At 42.6% G+C, this 21,755-nt stretch overlaps 1 protein-coding gene across 1 annotated transcript in view; it reads left to right on the top strand.

Moving 5' to 3' along the window:
• The window catches only part of ADGB (androglobin), a 208,931-nt gene that overhangs the window by 150,750 nt on the left and 36,426 nt on the right, over positions 1–21,755 (top strand). The window contains exons 27-28 of the mRNA XM_034765467.1: positions 1,026–1,210; positions 14,301–14,497. Of these exons, the coding sequence (XP_034621358.1) occupies positions 1,026–1,210; positions 14,301–14,497 (382 nt within the window). The remainder of the gene's footprint in view (positions 1–1,025; positions 1,211–14,300; positions 14,498–21,755) is intronic.

Raw genomic sequence — 21,755 nt, 5'->3', positions numbered from 1 at the left:
TTTGGGCCAGATCCTGAGCTGTCATAAATAGCCATGGTTCATTAAAGTCAAAGGAGCTATGCCAATTTACCCCAGCTGATTAACTGGCTCTTGGTTCAGATCTGTGAGCAGATCCCTGTTCAAGCTTATAAATACAGTAGTATTTAACAAATAGCGTAAAAAAAATCTACTAGTATTATATAACCTACTGTTACTGTATATATGTTTCAGTTATTAAATGTGGAGATGAAAGCTCTATTAAAACAGGTTTGGACTATTCATATATCTAAAGATAAACACACACATAGACTTTGCAGGATCAGGGTCTTACTTTTATACACGTGTCTTGATAGAGCAGTATAATAACTTTTCACACCAAGGTCTGAAATCCGTAGGATTACTCATGGAGTAAAGGATTACTGACCATGAGTAAAGGTGACAGAATCAGTCCCAACAGAAATAAAAATAATTAAATTCCAGAAAAACTTGAAATGGAAATATAACAAATGCTCTAAATTCTTGTTAACGGTGCCGTGCCTTGAGCAGTATTCCCTTTTTCTCTTGTCTATGCTCCTTCAAAAAAATATAAATTTTTAAAATATGTTCACTTGCTTATATGTCTGAATGTTCCTTACCTATTGCTGGTGCATATCAATAGTTGCTTTTTTTTTTTTTTTTTTTAAAGTACATTATCCTTTCTTTTTACTTTGTTTCCTTTGGTAAACCTAAGAATTTTGAAGCTGGGAAAGAGGGGGAAAGGGTTTCATACTGAAAGTTGTGATACAACTTTAGCTAATTCATGGTAGTTTGAACAACAACAAAAGTCTTGTTTTAGTTGCATCTGGTGACTTTCAAGTCAAGGCTTAGTGTCTTGGGCTCCAGTTCAGGACACAATTTAAGCATGTGCTAAGCCCATTCCAATTATTTAAGTATGTGGCTTAGTGCTTTTTTGAATGAAGATGCTTTTCTTAATTGGGTTTTAGACGTTCTAACAATGAACAATCTGGTTTAGTTGCTTATGTTGTTGGAATTTTTCTCCTTTTTAGGTATGCTGTAAAAGTCACAGCATCACATATTGCTACAGTGCAGGTACAAACCTCTAAATCAGATGTGTTCATTAAATTGCAAGTCCTTGACAGTGAGGAGGAAATTGTGAGCACTGTTGGAAAGGGCCATACTGTCATCCCTGCATTTAATTTCTTGTGTACTGAAAGGCCTTTAAGTTCTCAGTGTAAGTATTCTATTTTGCATTTCAAGAGGAATATGCATTCTAATAATGGCTTTAAATAAGGAATAACCTTTAAAACACACACAGGAACTATGATTTTTTCCCAATTTTTCCTTGAATTATGTAATTTCCCTCATTTCATTGTGAATTTCAGCTCTCTTCTACACTCCGCTCTGACATGGGGCCAGGAATGCAGGATCATGCTTGATGGCCCCAGGGAGAGTTGGAGGTGAGGTTGGTTGCATAGTTGCCTGGCATTACTATTTGCCTGTGACTTTTGCCTTAGTTTTCTGACTCATCTATGAGTAATTTGGATTTATGCCATAATTAATGCAGATCCTTAGTTCTAAGATTTTTATGTGGACATCTTTCCCTTGTCAGAGGGAACTGAGATATATTCTCTTCTCAAATCTTGTTCTTACCATTTGATCTTCAGAGATTAAAACATAGGCATTCTTTTGTTTGTTAGTCTAGAAAATACCTCTTGACAAGCATTATTTTTTATCCCTGGCTCTTCTTCCCCGGCTCCCCTACAACCTTCTTCATGGAAATAGAGGATTCTGAAGGAACTACTAATAGTACCAGATTTATAGAGGGCATAAATAGCCATAACAATATTGGAAGCTCATTATAATGCCAACAGAAATATTGAGAAAAAGTTATCTCAGAGGGAACATTCCAATTTATACAGAATTTCCTTTGGGACTAAATTTAATTGTCAGTTACTATACATACATACATTCTCTCTCTCTCTCTCTCTCTCTCTCTCTCTCTCATCTTTTATCTGAATAATTTTGTCTCCGACTGAGAAACATATAATGTTTGCTTAGCTTGTTTTCTTTCTATTACTTTTATTACCACTAGCCATATCTACAGTTTAGTAGACCTTTTCATTTTTTCCATAACAGCTTTTAAATATTGGAAGTCAAAAACTGAACCTAGATTTGTGTCAGTTCTTGCAAATGTAGCATCTAGCTTTCTTCCTGAACTAGTCGATTGACATTTGATTCTTAAGTGCTGTTTAATTTTATTAAAAAGAAGAACAGGAGTACTTGTGGCACCTTAGAGACTAACAAATTTATTAGAGCATAAGCTTTCGTGGACTACAGCCCACTTCTTCGGATGCATATCCGAAGATGCATATCCGAAGAAGTGGGCTGTAGTCCACGAAAGCTTATGCTCTAATAAATTTGTTAGTCTCTAAGGTGCCACAAGTACTCCTGTTCTTCTTTTTGCGGATACAGACTAACACGGCTGCTACTCTGAAACCTTTAATTTTATTGTTGTGGAGCAATTATTATGATTAAATTCATATCAGGTATGTATTTGTTAAGCATATTTCAGACACTTTCACTATTGTGCTCAGGTAATTTCAATTCAGATGAAATATATCATACTAATATATCTAACAATCTATAAAGGGTTTATATCAATGAGCTTTCCAATCTCAGCATCACTTGTTTAGTCTTCATTTGTTTTCCTGTTATCCGTGTGTTTTTCTAACCATGTTGTTTGCAATTTGCTTACAAGATCTAGATACAGGGCTGAAGTTTACAGAAGCATATACAGATATTTCTGTGTAATCCCATCTCTTCATGCATTCGTCTCCAGTAATTTTGCACAGATGGCTCTGTAGTGAAATGCATGATTTTTTGTAACTTTAATATCTTTCATAAATTACCAATACTATATAAGAAAAATATAATTTAATCAGAACAAATTTAGACATTTCTGATTACTGTATGCATTACACTTCAGTATCCTCAAAAAGAAGGCTACTAAGATTCAGCAAAAATACATTGTAATCACAAATTTTATTTCCCCCTTAAACTAATGTCATTGATTTTAATGGGTGCTGTGGAGAATGTAGAGTTAATCTGTAACAATTTTATGATTACATGACCTCGCTATTAAAATAGTCAGTGTAGAGCTATGTGGGTTGTTTGACTGTGGGAATGTATTGATTGATTCAGTTCATTAGTGGGTAGTTGGAAAAACAAGTAGGAAGGCCACACAATAGCCTGGATAAAGAACAGCTCCGCAAACACTTGGAAGACAATAACAAGCTATCAGCTGAGATGTGACTTCTAGGCTCCAACAAAGTTATATGGTTACTTGGCCAAGGCCATGAGCTGAGAGATCAAAAGGCTCCGTTAAAATGTCCCTCCTGAAGAAATGGAGGGAGAGTGGGTTGTCAGCAGTTGCTTGAGGGGAGATGCTGACAGAGAACAAAGGGAAAGTCTGCAGCAGGACTTTCTGTCCCTCCTGGCCCAAAGGTGGGGCTACCTGGTCTCACAAATGAGGGCAATTGCACCTGTGTTCTCCCTCCATGGTCCACCAATGGCACCCATTCTTTGGCTTCTGGCTCTTCAACCATCATCTCTCTTGGACAGAGACATGCATCCCCTAAGCCCCACAAGGGTATTTCCAGGCTGCACAGTTCCCTGCCTACCCTGTGAATTCCCCAGCATGTCAGACTTTGCCTTCCTTCCTCAGAGGCTAGAAACAGCATAATTGTCAACAGTTAAGTTATCACTAAAAGCATTACAGAGAAACATATAAAAAACAATAAAAGAACCTACATGCATGCTAATCAGCTTACCAGCAATCACCCAACTCCAAGAAGGGCTATGGCAAGTGAACAGTCTTTCAGACACTACAAGGGGTTTCTCTGTGATCACAAGTTCATGACAGCTGTTAGCTCAGAACAAGCACACTCATGAAAAGTGTAGTCCCCCCCCACCTTTTTTTTTTTTTGTACAACCGAGTCTTTGATCTGGGAACAGGCAATTCTTCTTTGAATGATTGTACATGTCCATTTCCCTGTAGGTGGTTGTGCACACCAGTGCACAAGTGGGGGAGACAAATATCAGAGGGATAGCCGTGTTAGGCTGGATCTGTAAAAAGCAACAAAGAGTCCTATGGCACCTTATAGACTAACAGATGTATTGGAGCATAAGCTTTCATGGGTGAATACCTACTTCGTCAGACGCATGTCTGTGTGGGAGAGTTACCCATCGGCCCAAGCACCCTCTGCTGTTTTGCACATATCACTCACATATAAAGGGCCAAGCTGCCCCTTGCCCACTCAGTTCCTTCCCACTGACCAGGAAGGTTGTTGGAGCTCCCTGCCCTGGCTTCTTTTCTTGATATCTGTAAAAGTACCTGTGTGTAATTATTAAGATTTTAAAAAAAAATCTTAATTGTTTTTGTAGTTTTGTGTGGTACCAGAATCAGTTTGGGTCCTGTCACCTGCACTGGAGATATGCTGCACTCTCTGGGTTTTAAGCCCTGCCACTGTTGTAGCAAGGCTATACATAATAGTGACCCTCATCCCAATTGCCGCAAGTGCTTCGGGGAGGCTCATGTAAGCGATAAGTGTGGCATTGGTAAGGGCTTCAAGCCCAGTTCAGACAGATTAAAATATTTGCTGATGGAACTGGCACTGCAGCCTACATCTGAGCCCTCTACCTCGGAATGAAATGAGGAATATGGTACGGGGTACCAAGCACCTCAGTGTCAGTCAGTATCACACCTCCAGCGCTACCGGTTGTGAAGTTCCCCTCTTGTGTTATCTGGACCGGTGATCTACTAGGCCTTTCTAATCCTTGACTCTGGGAGCCAGCCTTACCCTGCTCTGCTGTGAGAACCCCCCGCTCCTGGGCTGTTCACACACAGCCTCTAGCATGTAAGCTGCTCCCAGCTACTTGCAAGCTAATGACACTAGCCAACATCTCTGGTCCCAGACACAACCTTAGGAACCTCCGTCTTGCAGTGTCCAGTTATGCCCACTGGACACTGCAAGCTTATCTAAGTTCATCAGTTTAATAAAGAAATTGATATGTACCAGGTTTGTTATCCCAAGGGGAGCCTCTGACACACTTCAAACCAAACACACTGCTTCAGGTAGAATAAACAAACAGATTTATTAACTATGAAGATAGATTTTAAGTGATTATAAGTCAAAACATAACAAGTCAGAGTGGTTACCAAAATAAAATAAAATATAAGCACGCAGTCTAAACTCTCAACCCTATTAGACTGGGCAGTAACTAGATTAAGCAGTTTTTCTCACCCCACTGGGTATTGCAGTCCTTAATGTACAGTTTTGTTCCTTAAACTTGGGCCAATCTCCTGTGTTGGAGTCTTGTCATCTTTTCAGTATCTTGGTTGCTTACAGCATAGGTGAGGGCAAGAGAAGGGCCCCGTATGTGTCCGCTCTGCCTGTTTTATACTCTCAGTCTATGTGCTTGTAGAACACAAGTCCAGGCATGTCTGGGGGGGCATTGCTGAGTCTCTCCAAGCAAGGTTGAGCAATTCTCCTGGTGTGGCCTCCTGCAGGTGAGTCATCTCATTGTAGCTCCCTTGCTGGACAATGGCTGTTGAGGGGTTGACACCCCACCCATGTGCTGGTTACTTTCCTTGCAATTGCCTCGGGAGAGCTAATATCTGGCTGATTCCCCAACTTACAGCATGTTTTAGTGACCACCATACAATTCTCATAACTTCATATGCATTAATGATATACATATATGGATAGAAAAATCACTTTCAGCAAATCATGACCTTTCTCCTGATACCTTACAAAGCATGCTTTATATGTAAAATCATGATTATATGAAAATGAGGAATATGGGGGTTATGGTACGCTCCCCCAAGCCCTCTAGCTCAGTCCAAGTATTGGGTACCAAGCACCTCGGTGTCAGTCAGTATCACACCTCCAGCGCTACTGGTCTTCTTTTTTGCATATGCGCAACATGCCTTAGGTGGCACGTGACCTGGATTCCTCACCGAATTTGGTTTGCTGGTTGGATCATTAGCTTCCCCGGCCCGAGCAAGGTACTGATGGGGAGTGTGACATAAACATACCAGATGTAGATCAGCATCATTGGTACCCAAGAAGAGGTATTGGAAATTGGATTCGGTAATGGGATCTTCAAAAGAGTCAGAGGATGAGTGCTTCTAAAAACCCCCTTGGGGCTGCCAACTGATGTGCCAAGACTACTTCTGCTCCTGCTTTCCCTGCCAGCTTGGGACTCCAGCACCCTGTCTTGTTGAGCCAGACACACCAGTCTGCTCCAACACAGACCCAGGGTCTGAACCACGTGTCTCAAAGCTGCAGACTTAACTGAAAGCAACTTAAGAAGTGTTCCTGTCTTTAACACTCAGATGCCCAACTCCCTATGGGGTCGAAACCCCAAATAAATCCGTTTTACCTTGTATAAAGCTTATGCAGGATAAACTCATAAATTGTTCGCCTTCTATAACACTGATAGAGATTCACAGCTGTTTGCCCCCTCACCCCGGTATTAATACATAGTCTGGGTTAATTAATAAGTAAAAAGTGATTTTATTAAATACAGAAAGTAAGATTTAAGTGGTTCCAAGTAGTAACAGACAGAACAAAGTGAATTACCAAGCAAAATAAAATACACAAGTCTATGTCTAATTCAGTAATAAAACTGAATACAGATAAAATCTCACCCTCAGAGATGTTTCAATAAGTTTCTTTCACAGACTGGACGCCTTCCTAGCCTGGGCACAATCCTTTCTCCTGATACAGCCCTCGTTCCAGCTCAGGTGGTAGCTAGGGGATTTCTCATGATGGCCACCCCTTTTGTTCTGTTCCACCCACTTATATATCTTTTGCATAAGGCGGGAATCCTTTGTCCCTCTGGGTTCCCACCCTTCCTTCTCAATGGAAAAGCACCAGGTTAAAGATGGATTCCAGTTCAGGGACATGATCACATGTCACTGTAAGACCCCAAGCCTTCATTCCTCCCAGCCTGACTCACAGGAAGGCCTGCCTGCAAACAGAGCCATCCACAGTCAATTGTCCTGGTTGATGGGAGCCATCAAGATTCCAAACCACCATTAATGGCCCACACTTTGCATAATTCCAGTAGGCCCTCAGAGTTATATTTCATATTTCTAGTTTCAGATACAAGAGTGATACATTTATACAAATAGGATGACCACACTCAGTAGATTATAAGCTTTGTAATGATACAAGAGACCTTTTGCACGAAGCATATTTTAGTTACATTATATTCACACTCATCAGCTTACTTTCATAAAATCATATAGACTGCAATGTCAAACCCAGGAAGGCATTCAAGGAGGAAGCACTCCCCAGAGTACACCTCTAAACAGGGGAGTTCGCTGACTCAGAACCTGTTGAAACTGGCTCCTGAAACATCTTCATCGGCATCTCCTCATACCACAGTACCACAGAGTGTCTTCCTGGCATTATATACTCCTGAAGTATTTGAGGCTGCAAGAGAGATGTTAAATCTCTCAGTGCCAGTAGTTCAAGAGATTCGCCCAGCTTCAGCGCCCAACATACTACCTCCAACACCTTCACCTCAACACCAATGTACCGATGGGGGCAGCACAGCTTGGTCTCAAGAAGAAGCTTCCTCATCCGATTCTGAAGTGGAATCCTATGTATCCCAACCTTGCCAGTCTCGTCAGGAGGGATATATCACCTGCCCGCCCTGCATTCTGCCTCAGTGCCAGCAGGAAGCTAATAGGAGGGGACCTTTGGACTACGCATAGATGGGATCTGGGGCTGTATCAGTGGCCTTTTTTGAAGCTGTGAGGTTCCCCTCGCCCCATGCAACAAAGAATGTCCCCACAGCCATCTCAGCTAGTTCCATCTCCTGGGCCTCAGGAGCATTGTCTCCACAAGCAACGTAGCATCAATACCAAGGCCAGCACCGAGCAGAGTCGGGATCCATCTCATGAACCGCTGCAAGAGGAGCAGGAACTGGACCAGCTCCTGCTACCTGTAGCTTCCTCCTCCTTATCCCCAGATGAGACAATTATAGCAGACCCTATTTTTGCTCCTCCGTACGATTTTAAGACTTATAAGGAGCTGTTGAGGAGGATGGCTGTGACCCTCGATATCCACCCAGAGGGGGTCTGGGAAAAATACCATAAGCTGGTGGATGTGATATTTGCAGCTCCAGCTAGAATAGTTCTACTAATAAATGAGGCTATCTTGAAGCTTACCAATGTCCTCTGACAGACCCCCAGCTTCCCTGCCTCTGACTGCAAAAAGAGTGCAGAGATAGTACTATGTCCTTTTTCAGGCGTGTGAGCACTTAACCATTCTCCTCTAGGCTCACTTGTGACAGCAGCCAATGAAAAGCAAAGACAGGGACACCAGACTTCAACTCCCAAAAATAAAGAGGACAAGAAGCTGGACTTATTCGGGAGGAAGCTTTATTCTACAGGTGGATTACAGCATCATATTGCAAACTAGCAAGCTTTGCTGGGATGCTACGATTTTACCATGTGAGATACAGTTTCAGCATTCAAAGACAAGCTCCCAAATGAGATGAAACAGGAGTTCCAGTCTTTAGTAGAGAAGGGCAAATTGGTCACCAGAACTGCTTACAGGCAGGTCTCGATGCAGCAGATTCTGCTGCATGAAGCATGACCTCTGTCATCACAATGAGGTGCTCACCCTGCTTACGTTCTTCTAGCCTCCTTTCAAAAGTGCAACAGACAGTCCAGAACCTACCATTTGCTCTTCTCAGAAAAGATGGAAGAGAATCTGCATAGTCTCAAAGATTCTGCATCAACCCTGAAATCCCTGCATTGCATTTGCAGCCCAGCAGTGAAGAAGAAGGAGTTCCGCCCTCATCAGTCTTAGCATTTTCCAGGATTTGCTCCTTGAGACCAAAACCTCCCAACGAGAAGGAGCAGAGGTTCTTCTTCGAGTGCTTGTTCACATCGATTCCAATCAGGTGTGCACGGGCCGTGTGCACAGTTGTTAGAAACTTTTTCCCTTAGCAGCTCCTGTCGGGTCGGCTAGGAGTCCCATGGAGTGGCGCCTCCATGGCACTCAATATATAACCATGCAGACCCGAGCTCCCTTCAGTTCCTTCTTACTGTGACGGCCATTGGAACAGTGCTCAGCTTGCTCAGTAAGTGCTCTTAGATCTAGTTCGTGTTTAGTTGTATTAGTAGTTTAGTTAGATAGTAGGTGGGGAACGGGGTACATCCCCAATCCCTATCTCTTCCCTGGGCTCCAGGGCATGCCACAAGCCCAAGGCTTTGAGCCGTGCAGTGCTTGTAATAAGCCTATGTCCACAAGTGACCCCCACGACGCTTGCTTAAAGTGTCTGGGGGAAGCGCACTAAACCGAAAGGTGCAGAATTTGTAAACTTTTTCGGCCAAGAGTGAAGAGAGAGCGTGACTTCTGCCCGAAACAGCTTTTAATGGAGTCTGCTCTTCACCCGCAACTGGCTGCAGAGTACATCCGTACGGAGTGCTCCAGCATCCATATGCAACACGGTGCCGAGGAAGGACTCTAGCACAAGAGACCCTCAGCACCAGCGCTCTCCAGCGCTGCAACCAGGATCAGTGGGCCAGCACTGCTCAACTTCCCCAGTGTCGCACAAGTGACAGAAGAAGGCTCATATTAGAAGACTCATATTATTCAAGACATAATCGGCATAAATCCCAGAGGTGACAAAGGAAGGTGCCACTGAACTGGCAACAGCGGGGCAACCCCCGATGCAGTGGCCCTTTTGGACCCCCTGGATATATCATCAATCTCAGGGCACTTTGTCAAGGGGATCAAGGTCTGTAACGTCAGGACACCAGCCGTATCACTCTCCTGGGGACAGACCCGCCCCTCGGGGATCCGAGGCCCCCGTGTCCCAACCGCCCCCTCAACCTTAAGTTGTGGCCAAGATGTCTCCGCCACAGGACAGCCCCAGGCGTCGACTGTAGTGGCCACAATGGTCTGTACTGACCAAGAGGAGGTCAGAGACTTAGAGGAACAGGAGGACCCAGTACCTCCACTAGCCACCTCATCTTGTTCCCCAGACGAAGCTGTAGCAAGGGCGTCAGCTTCGGGGCCACCTCCAATAGATCACAGGGCGCACCAAGACCACTTCAAGCAAATCGCCCACAACATGGAGTTGCATGGGGTTCTCGAGACCGAGGTGGACATTCTCGCCCCCGAAGGTCCATCACGGATGGCTCTGCCCCAATCAAGACGGTGCAGAACAATATAAAAACTCTGTGGCAGAGGCTTTGAGCGTAAATACTTAGTCCCTTCCAAGGGATATGAGTATTTGTTTTCATACCCACAGCCATCAGGAAGTTTAGACTTGAAATTAGACAAAGATTTCTAACCATCAGAGGAGTGAAGTTCTGGAACAACCTTCCAAGGGGAGCAGTGGGGGCAAAAGACGTATCTGGCTTCAAGACTAAGCTTGATAAGTTTATGGAGGGGATGGTATGATGGGATAGCCTAATTTTGGCAATTAATTGATCTTTGACTATTAGCAGTAAATATGCCCAGTGGCCTGTGATGGGATGTTAGATGGGGTGGGATCTGAGTTACTACAGAGAATTCTTTCCTGGGTGTCTAGCTGGTGAATCTTGCCCACATGCTCAGGGTTTAGCTGATCGCCATATTTGGGGTCGGGAAGGAATTTTCCTCCAGGGCAGATTGGCAGAGGGCTTTTTTTGTCTTCCTCTGCAGCACTGGGCACAGGTCACTTGCTGGAGGATTCTTTGCACTAGACTATAAGGTCAGACTAGACAATCATAGTGGTTCCTTCTGACCTTATAGTCTGATTCTGTGATCAGCGGCCATTATTATCTGTTCACAGTTGTCCCCTTTGGTCTTTTAGCTCACCCACGTGTACAAGTAGTGGTAGCATCATTCCTCCAGAGATTAGACGTCCATGTTTTCTCTTACCTGGATGACTGGCTGATAAAATGTCAATCCAAGTCACAGTTGGTGTCCATCATTTGCATATTCCGGTCCACCTTCGATGTGTTAGGCCTCCTGATCAACTCAGACAAGTCAGTCCTGGCTCCAGTACAGAAAATACAATGTATTGGCCCAGTCCTGGGCTCAATGATGGCTAGAGCTTTATTACCTCAGACAAGATTGCATACAGTGTGGAGCCTTGTTCTGGATTTAAAGGCTTATCCTCTCACGATGCTGAGAAGCTATTTAAAGCTGCTGGGGCACATGGCAGCATGCGTTTATGTGGTCCAGTATGGCAGACTGCACCTCAGATTCCTTCAGGGCTGGATGGCAGAAGTATATTCTCTGAGAAAGCATCACATAGACATGTTAGTGCAAGTATTAAGTAACATCATCTCCCCTCTAGATTGATGGTTAGATCCAACCAATGTATGCAGGGGTGTTCCTTTCACCCTCACCTCAGCACTCTCTTACTTTAGTCCCAGATGCCTCAGACTTGGAGTGGGGTGGCTCACTTGGCACAACTATAGATGTAGGGTCTCTGGTTGCCCCAAGATCTCAGTCTACATATAAACATCAGGGAGTTGTGGGCTGTCTGTTTAGCATTCCTTCCTTGCATCAGGGGAAGGGGCTTACTGATTCTGACCAACAATGCAAACAAGTAGGTAGGGGCTTGACCCTTACTGCTCTGTCAGGAAGGAATCCTGCTCTGGGACTTCTACATCAGCAACTCTGTACTTCTGAAAGAGGCCCACCTCCTGGGGGCCCAGATCATCTGAACAGGTTGTTTATCAATCCTGAGTGGTCCCTTTGCCAGACATAGTGTAAGCAGGGGAATGGTCCTGCTATTGTGGGGAACTTTCCTGGTTTCTGCACTACCCTGGTGAAATGGGCTAGTGGAAGGATCCGAGTCCTCACTCCCACTTCCGTTACCCAGAGACCTCCCTGCCCTCGAGTATTCCCCTTCCACTCTCCTGTCTGGCAGAGTCCTTGTAACCCCAACAAGGCTGGGCCCAGGATTGCTGGGCCCAGGATTCCTGGGGGGGCTCGACCCTCAACCTTGCTGTGGTCACCTAGGACCTAGGGTGTCCCCACTCCGGGGTGCTCTCTCTGCACTGGACACTTCCCTGACCCACTGATCATTACATACAATTTAAAGCAAATACAAGGTATTTAATTAGCAATTAATTTAAAAAGGAATAAGGGAAAATGGGAAAGGTTAAAGGAAAACACTTCACCCTGCTCTGTGACAGGGAACATTACAAACAGTGTTTCTGGAACATCAGGGCAGTTCACAGTCTGTTCTTTGTCCCAGGCCTCCTTCTCAGGCTCTGGCTGTGCTGCAGGGATGCTGTGGGTTGGACACTTGCTCTAGTGGTGGCCACACACCTCCGGGCTTTGGATAGTGGGACCCTTCTTCCCAGCATCAGCCCCCCGTCAGGTTAAGATCCCCCTCCCAAGGACCCTTGGCTGGGGGTGTCTTTCTGCGGTGGCCCCTTTGCCCAGGGTCCCCCCTTGGCTGGCCCCAGTTGCTCACCGCACCCGGCTCCAGACTGCCCCAGGCCCAGCCCCAGCTCCACTGTTCTAGCCCTGGCTCCACTCTGCCTCGGCACTGATGCTGCTGTTCTGCCTCCAGCCCCTGGGCTGCTTCTGGCTCTGTGGCTGCAGCCCTGCTCCCAGCACAGGATCTGCTCTCCCTGGGCTGTGTCTCTGGCTTTGGGGCTGCAGCTCTGCTCCCAGCACAGGGTCTGTTCTCCCCAGCTCAGTGTGGGCCTCTGCTTTCTCCTTAGCTCTGCCCCAATCTGTCTGACCCAGGCAATTCCAGCTCACACAGAGGACGGAACCCCCCTGCCTCCTGACTCCCTGATTAGCCTGTCCGCCCTGTCAATCAGGCTGACCTGGAGTATTGGCCTCTCCCCATTGTTCCTGGGGACTGTCAGTCTCAGGGTCCTTATTTTCCATCGACCCTTCCCCTTTCTTTTGGTACTGGGAGCTAGCCAACCAAAACACCCCCACTGAGTTTTAGTAAGGGGACAACAGTCCCCTTACAATAGCATATTCTAGCTAGAAAATGGATCTAGCTATGCTTTTCTAACACATCTGAGGATTCGTTCCCCTGTGTCAGATAAATAAAGAAAAATATTCATGTTGCAATGTTTTACATCTTTCAGAGTATCAAAGATCTATGGACAGGTTGTGGGGAAATAATGACAGTATCATGTTGATCAACCCATCAGTAAAAGTATGGAGCTTTTGTTATTTTTGCTATCATCAAAAGCACAGCAGTGATTTATGTATGCTGGATGAAGTCCTCGTTGCTGATATTATTGTGCAAGTACTATAAACAAAGGACTGTTTGTTCCTTTTCCCACATTGGCCATTGATTCATCTGCAATCATGCTCCCAAACTTTGAATTGTTGAATTGTTTTTTATATGGCTGTTATTTCTTGACCAATATATTCAATCAGCTGACTTTGAATAGTGTTGCCCCTCTGTTGCGTAGTAGCAGATGTCTGGAGCCTGGCAAGTCAGTTTTCCACTAGAGAAATCAGTACTGGTAATTTTCCACTCACAAAATGCCAGCCACCAGCTAGGGAATCCCTGTTCTCTCCCTGTCTCATGCCCAATGTTTCCTTTGTGGCTCTGATAATCTTTCCCCAGGGGTCCTTTTTAAACCCTTGATTTGTCACCTCTGTCCTTTGTCCTGTTTGGGAATTTTCTATTCTCCACTCCCTCCTGCCTGCAGATAAGCAGGAGGAAGTAGCTTTCCATAGGCTTCAGCTAATCCATTGTCCCAATAGGCAGCCATTTAGTTCTAACAACCTACCATCATATCTTGTCTGGGAGAGACCCACCAACAGTCAGCAGTGGTGAATTCCACATCTGCTCAAAGGCATTCCATGATACAGCAGTTTCATAACTTCATATTATCTACCAGAATTCATAAATTGGACAGAGATTCCCCAAATCATCATACAGAGCAATAGTCAATTGGGGCCACAGAGTGATGTTCAGCAAGAATATATTGGAAACTAGATCAGAATGTATAGAAAAGATATACTACAGAGCAACTGAGTCTGCAATGCCGGGTACAACAAATGTTGTGTTGGTTATTAAGAAAAATAAATATTTTAAAGAGAGATGTGATTTCCAGTGCAGAAGAAAAATGAATTAGGCTGATTTTTAGCACAGTCATAGAGTTAATTAGAATCTTATGAGCAAAATGAACTGAGTGAAAATTGACTAAAGTCACTCTTTCTCTTTACAATGTGTGTCTGTGTCTGTTCAGCTGATTCTACTAAATTTATAGAATTCCAGAAAATTGAAAGTTGACATTTTTATCTCTCTGCCAGCAAGCAAAGGTCAGATTAGCCAAAGCAGCACAAAGAAGGACCCAGAAACTGGAGGGACCAAAAGAAAAGGTGCTTTAGCAACCCAGAAAGGCATCAAATCTCATAGGCCAGAAAGCATACTAGAAGGCCAGGCTGTAATAGAAGAAGAGCCTGTCATCCTCCCAGCTCTTGAAAAGAATGCTGTAGATCCACAACCGGTAAGAGATTTTAAATCCAAATTTCTGCAAAAATTTCAGAAAAGCACAATAGAAAAGTGGTCCTGATGATTCTTTTATTAAGTGTGAAAATCTAATATCCTGATACTATGTAAATCTTATGTTCTCAGCCCTTTTGCTCTACCCAGTATTCTAAATTAACTAGCCCTGTTGTATCTTCCTTCTGCAATCATATTTTTATGTACATACCTATGGCAGTACCTCCCTTGGTAACCCAATCTGCCATGCCCTCCATCCTTTCCTCCTCAGTCATTTTGTTCAAAACATACTTTTCTCATGAGGCCTACTCTTCATACTCGTATTCTTTAGTATCTGTATTTGTGTATTCATGCATGTGCATATGTTTGAGTGTATGAAGGAAGAAAGAGGGTTATGCCACAGTGCACACACACACACCCCTTCAAGATGCATTCATCAAAATCTTCACAACCGCATTATCTGATCACTGAAACCATCTCCTTCTGTCATAGAACCACAGATTTTAAGGCCAGAAGGACAATAATTATCATCTAGTCAGACTTCCTGCCTAACACAGGCCATATAATTTCACCCAGTAATTCCTGCACCAACCACATATCTTGTGGTTGAGCTCACATATATATTTTAGAAAAACATCCTAAAAGCATGAGCCTCTACCACCTGAACTGAAGAACCAGAGGAGAAATCCTGGTCCCATTGAAGTTAATGGGCAAACTCCCATTCCCTTCAAGAGGGACCACAAACTGAGAGACTGCAGGAACACGCGCTCGACCAGGGGGGCGCTTGCGAGAGGTGGGTGCACCTCATTACAGGAGTCTATAATGAACTCAAGGCTATGTGCTTATATGACAGTCTGGCAGCAAACATCTCCTGTAGTGGGTGATGTGATGGTTTGTGGGTTTAAATATGTGCACATGTACACACAAATGCAGATGGAGGTATGAAGAGGGGAGGATTAGTTTACATTGGCCTCATGGGAAAAGTGTGTCTTGAAGAGAAATATGAAGGAAGAAAGGATGGAAGCATGGTGGACTGGGTTAGAAAAGATTTCCAGTTAGGAAAAGGAGTTACATGGAAGATGTCCGGTGTCCAAGAGTAGGAAAAAGTTATAAGTGAGAGCATCTTGGGTGGAGTAAAGGGAGTGAGCAGGGAATAAAAGCATATCCTAGCAGAGAAGTAATATGAGATTGTGGTGGTGGTGGTGGACTTTGAAAGTGAGAACAAGAAGCTTGAATTTGATTGAAAAAGCCAGTAACAGGATTTAATGAGGATTGCTGAGAAAGGCAGGAAACTTAGATGAGTTTAGCAACTGCATTCTAGATGGACTGGAGAGGTCAGGGGATGTGTCATGGAAGAAGAGGCTGCAGAAGCTGAGATGTATGATTATTGGGGCATGGCTGAGGGTTTTGACAGTGGGGTTAGAGAGGTAAGAATGGATTTTGGAGAATGTGTAGAAGAAATAACAGCCAGATTTGGCAATGCAAAGAGACTGAATATTCCCTCAAGAATCTAACATAGTTTCTGTGCATCAGTTTCTTCATCTGCAAAGTGGTTCAATAGTATTTATATACATCAAAAGTGTGTTGTGAGACTTGTAAAATAATTAAAGGATGAAAGGCAGAATTATTATGAGTCCATCATATCAACACCATTTAACATTCTGTTTATATACACCTGAGTTCTCTTATAGTGAAATGCGTTTTTATAGAAAAACAAACAGATTCATTTTACAATCAGAATATTAATTGCATGCTGCAATAATCTGAACAATGTGGAACTTGAAGGTCTTCACTGTAGAGATTTTCACTGTTTCGGAGTACACTAGAAGTGAGTTCCACTGTAATAGATTTGAAGGTACATTTTTACTTTTCTCCACATAAATTGTGGTTGTTGGTTCTCAGATTTGCCAGCCCAATAAAACCAAACATCTCAAGGGCAGAAGACCTATATTTAAGGCATGGACCAAGCACTCCATCTCTCCTTCTCCTGACAGTACTGTGAATGTCACACCCTCAGTTGACTGCAGCAATGGACATCAGACTTAGACATTTCTGTGCCTGCTCTTTTCATATGGGATTTATTCCCAAACTTTTGTGGTATTAGATCTGACAGGCTTGCAGAAAGGTGCAGCTGTTACAGAAAGATTGTCTATCCCATTCTTATTATCAACAGACTTCTCAACATTTCAGTGTGATTTACTAGGACAAAGGGGACACAAACTCTTGGGGCTTGCTTATTTTAACAAGATAAAGCAATATCTGGTTATGTTCTAAGGCTATTAGGCACAGTGCTCAATAGCGAATGATGCAAAGCTACACCAGCATTCAGCATAGAGGGGTAGGGGGGACATGCACACAGCACTGTCCCTTTAGAGAATGTAGTATGTACTCTTCTGTGGTACGCCAGGGTCTACACATGTGTTTTGAGTAGTTTGCATACTAAGGATTGCTAGCATGCAGCAGTCCATGTGCTGAGGAGAGCAGAAGAACTGCAATTATAGTGGCTGCTAAATGGGGATTGCAGGTGAAAAGGAGGAAGGCTTATGCATCTATGCAAGTGGCTGAGTACAGACTTATCCTAGGTGAGTGTTAGGTTTCCCAGAGAGGAACTATTTTCTTCCTCTTAAGGATTTTTCTTCATTCAGGGTCCATTGGACTTTGGCAGATCTGGTTCTTAGATTCCAACTTAGAGCTAAAAGCGCCTTTCCCCACTCCCACACCCACCCCGAAAAAAGAGAGTCAGTTTTGCAGCTACATGTTTGATGTTGCAGGATGACTTGTCACGTAAGCATTAATATCTCAAAACAAACTTACATGGTCTTTACTGGTTAGACTAGAGAAGCACTTCTGACCAATCTCCTGAACTCACTAGTCTAGAAACAAGAAAAACAGAAGTTTCTTCCAAGAAAAACAGAAGTCAGGGCAGAGTCTATCAGAAGCTAAACTCCTAAAATAGAATTTTTAAAAAGCTGAGTGTGATATTTCCCACAGAACAAAATCCCAATAAGACCAGTTATTATATTTATTAGTTGCATTTTTCCAACATGAAATCAAGAGTTCAATAGACAGTTACTGAAGTTTTGTATTTTTCAAGGATCCCAGATAGCAAGCATGAAATCATTAGGAGTACTTCACTGGAGTATTGCTCTTCTGCTGCCCTGGACTACAAGAAGGCCTGTCAGGAATTGTAAGGATTAAGTTGAACTATAGTCAGGAAAGCTAGAGGGGTAGGATCACAAAGCCCTGGCATTGATGGTCCTTTATTATCTTTCTCAAGACTTTCTGGATTAGTGGGGAAAGGAAAATAGATACAGAAATTGGGAGCACACCCAGGGACTCAGAATATTTCTTCCAATTGTATGGAAACTTTGATGAATTCCTGAGAGTATTCAAGACTGAAAGAACTTATGTTCAAGCTTAGTGAACATTCTGAAAAGTAACCCAGTTATTCTTTAACACCCAAAAGAGGTTCCCCATCCTATCTTGGAGTAATCTGTTTCCAGAATTCTGGAGAGGGCAAATTTAGAAAAATATGGGTTCTAATAACATTAAGTTCTTTGTCTTATACTTTATTATTATTTTTAATTATAAATTTATGTATTATTTATTAACACCTAGCTCTTATACAGTGTTTGTCATCAGTAAATCCCAAATTACTAATTTCAGCCAAGCAGAATGTCAGAGGTGAACTCTTGCTTCTTGTTTGCCAGATTTTTAGTCTTTCTTGCATCCAACAAACACCTCTGGATGTTCCTGTATTAGGGTAAGGAAGGGGGCAAAGCAACTTCCTCTGAGAAACATGCTCATGTTCTCTTGCAGAGACAACAGATATTTCCTGGCACATGTTTATTATGGATTCCATCTTGAAGCAGGGGATAGAAAGGAATTAAAGTATTTTTCTATACTTTGCTAAAAAACCCAGTGTCTATTACAGATGTGCCTAGGCCGAGATACAGTCTTAGGAAGTTTTCTGACTCTATTACAATCGAAAATATTGTTTAGGTATATAAGTATTTTCATTTCCAAAAACTTTAGGAGATAAACTACTGCCTCATAAGAATGGCCAGACTGGGTCATACCAATGGTCCATCTGGCCCAGTATCCTGTCTTCCAACAGTGGCAGGTACTTCAGAGAGAATGAACAGAACAGGTAATCATTGAGTGATCCATCCCCTGTTGTCCACTCCCAGCTTCTGGCAATCAGAGGCTAGAGACATCCAGAGCATGGAGTTGCATCCCTGACCATGTTGGCTAATAGCCATTGATGGATGCATCCTCCATGAACTTATCTAATTCTTTTTGTAACCTCATAACAGTTTTGGCCTCCACAACATCCCCTGATAACAAGTTCCACAGGTTGACTGTGCATTATGTGAAGTACTTCCTTGAGTTTGTTTTAAACCTGCTGCCTATTAATTTTGTTGGGTTACCCTTGGTTCTTGTGTTATGTGAAGGAATAAATAACACTTCCTTATTCACTTTCTCCACACCATTCTTGATTTTATAGGCCTGTATGATATTCCCTCTTAGTCATCTCTTTTCCAAACTCAAAAGTCCTAGTCTTTTTAATCTCTCCTCACTTGGAATCTGTTCCATACCCTTAATCATTTTTGTTCCCCTTTTCTGTACTTTTTCCAATTCCAATATATATTTTTTGAAATGGGATGACCAGAACTTCACACAGTATTCAAGGTGTGGGTGTACCATGGATTTATATAGCGGTAGTATGATAATGATCGGTCTTCTTAGATATCCCTTTCCTAATGGTTCCTTAAAGTGTTAGCTTTATTAACTGCTGCTGTACATTGAGTGGATGTTTTCAGAGAACTATCCACAATGACTCCAAGTTTTTTCTTGAGTGGTACCAGCTAATTTATAGCCCATCATTTTGTATGTATACTTGGGATTATGTTTTCCAATGTACATTACTTTGCATTTATCAACATTGAATTTCATCTGCCATTTTGTCTCCCAGTCACCCAGTTTTGTGAGATTCCTTTGTAACTCTTCTCAGTCTGCTTTGGACTTAACTATCTTGAGAAATTTTGTATTGTCTGCAAATTTTGCCACCTTACTGTTTACCCCTTTTTCCAGATCATTTATGAATATGTTGAACAGCACTGGTCCCAGTACATATTCCCAGGGGAAACCACTATTTACCTCTTTCCATTCTGAAAAAGGACCATTTATTGCTACCCTTTGTTTCCTGTCTTTTAAACAGTTACTGATCCATGAGAGGATGTCTCCTCTTATCTCATGACTGCTTATTTTACTTAAGAGCCTTTGGTGAGGAACCTTGTCTAAGGCTTTCTGAAAGTACAAGTGCAGGCTATCCAGTAGATCACCCTTGTTGACCCCCTCAAAGAATTCTAATAGATTGGTGAGGCATGATTTCCCTTTACAAAAGCCACGTTCATATATGTGTCTGATAATTCTGTTCTTTACTATAGTTTCAGTCAATTTGCCTGGTACTGAAGTTAGGCTCACTGGCCTGTAATTGCCAGGATTGTCTCTGAAGCCTTTTTAAAAAATCAGTATCACATTAGCTCTCCTCCAGTCATCTGGTACAGATGCTGATTTAAATGATAGATTACGTATCAGAGTTAGTAGTTCTGCAGTTTCATATTTGAATTCCTTCAGACCTCTTGGGTTAATGCCATCTGGTCCTGGTGACTTATTACTGTTTAATTTATAATTTTTTCCAAAACTACTTCTATTGACACTTCAATCTGGGATAGTTCCTCAGATTTGTCCCCTAAAAAGAATGGCTCAGGTGAGGAAATTTCCCTGACATCCTCTGCAGTGAAGACCGATGCAAAGAATTCATTTAACTTCTTCAAAATGGCCTTATCTTCCTTGAGTGCTCCTTTAGCATGTTGATCATCCAGTGGTCCCTATGATTGTTGGCAGACTTCCTGCTTCTAATGTACTTACAAAACTTCTTGCTGTTAGTTTTTGAGTCTTTGGCTAGTTATTCTTCAAATTCTTTTTTGGCCTGCCTAATTATAATTATGCTAAACGGCCCTGAAGCAATGTACAGATTGAAAAGCTTTACTTGTCATTGGCATGACACTCATTTCCAAGTAAACTGCAAGAATGTTTTATAGATTTGATGTTTGGGACTATTTTAAAAAACTTTTCATAGATCTGTACTTGTAAGGTAATCTTCCTTGTTGACGGTTGTTGTCTTTGCTGTCTTCCAAAGTGTCTATCGAAAACAGCTGAACTTTCACAAACAGTTGAAGGGTTTATGATTAAATTTAGAATGATAACCCCTGGCAACCCTCCTCTAGAGCCAATGAGGTATCTCTGCATAAATATATTTGTTTAGGAATCCCCTTGATACCAAATTCAATTATATTAGTCCACTTTTAAGTAGTTTGCTGTGGGGCACCAGGGTCACCAGTAGCTCCCCATTCAGTGAGGCAGACTGCTTCTTAGGTGTGACAGCTTGTAAACCTAGGGAGTGAGAAGTCCTCATGTCCATCCATGCTCCTAGTGGTTCTAATGCCTTCATACCACAGAGCAAAATTTCCCCAGCAGGGTAGTGTGTGTCCAGGAAACCAATGAAAAAACAGGGTTCCTACTCTGCCACCCATCACAGCTTCTAAATGGTAAAAGGTCCTCCAGAGCCAGGCCCTCTTGGAAAGATTATTTACTATGTTGTTTGTATTTATTTATATTACAAAAGTGTTCAAAGTGTGCTAGATGAAGTACAGATATGTAGGAAGACAAGGAAGAATTTACAATCTAGAAAAAGAAAGACATGCCAAGATAGTCGGGGTCAAACCAAGTGCAGGCACTTCATCTGTTCCACGTAAAATTTTGTCAGACATTTGGAGCCGATGTGTGATACTTCTTAAGAGAGACTTCTTAGGAGTTCATGTTCCATTATACAGCACATGAAAAAAAATTGTCCGTTACTCGAGGCAAGAATTTTTTAGGAGGGAGATCAAAACTTACGGTTCAAAGGATCCCTTGGCCTTCCCCTGACATTGTATTTGTAGGAAAATAATGTGGACGTACTCCTGCTGCCAAACAGTGCTTGTTTTTCCTATAGCCAATTGCTCCCGTTAGCTAAATGTGATTTTTTTTGTTCTTAAGACTGGGGTTTAATTTCAATAAAATGTTAACTCTACAGGTAGATGAATCATGCCTACTTTCAGTTGTTTCTTTACCACAGAGATAACATTAGTAGATGAAGAGAATAAGAGATACTCTTAGAATAATTTACTATTCATTGTAAATAATGAATAATGCAA

The sequence above is a fragment of the Trachemys scripta genome, chromosome 3 (assembly GCF_013100865.1).
Source record: "Trachemys scripta elegans isolate TJP31775 chromosome 3, CAS_Tse_1.0, whole genome shotgun sequence".
In the NCBI taxonomy this organism is placed as follows: domain Eukaryota; kingdom Metazoa; phylum Chordata; order Testudines; family Emydidae; genus Trachemys; species Trachemys scripta.
Note: the sequence above shows the minus strand (reverse complement) of the source record. Positions and strands in the feature narration are given on the sequence as shown.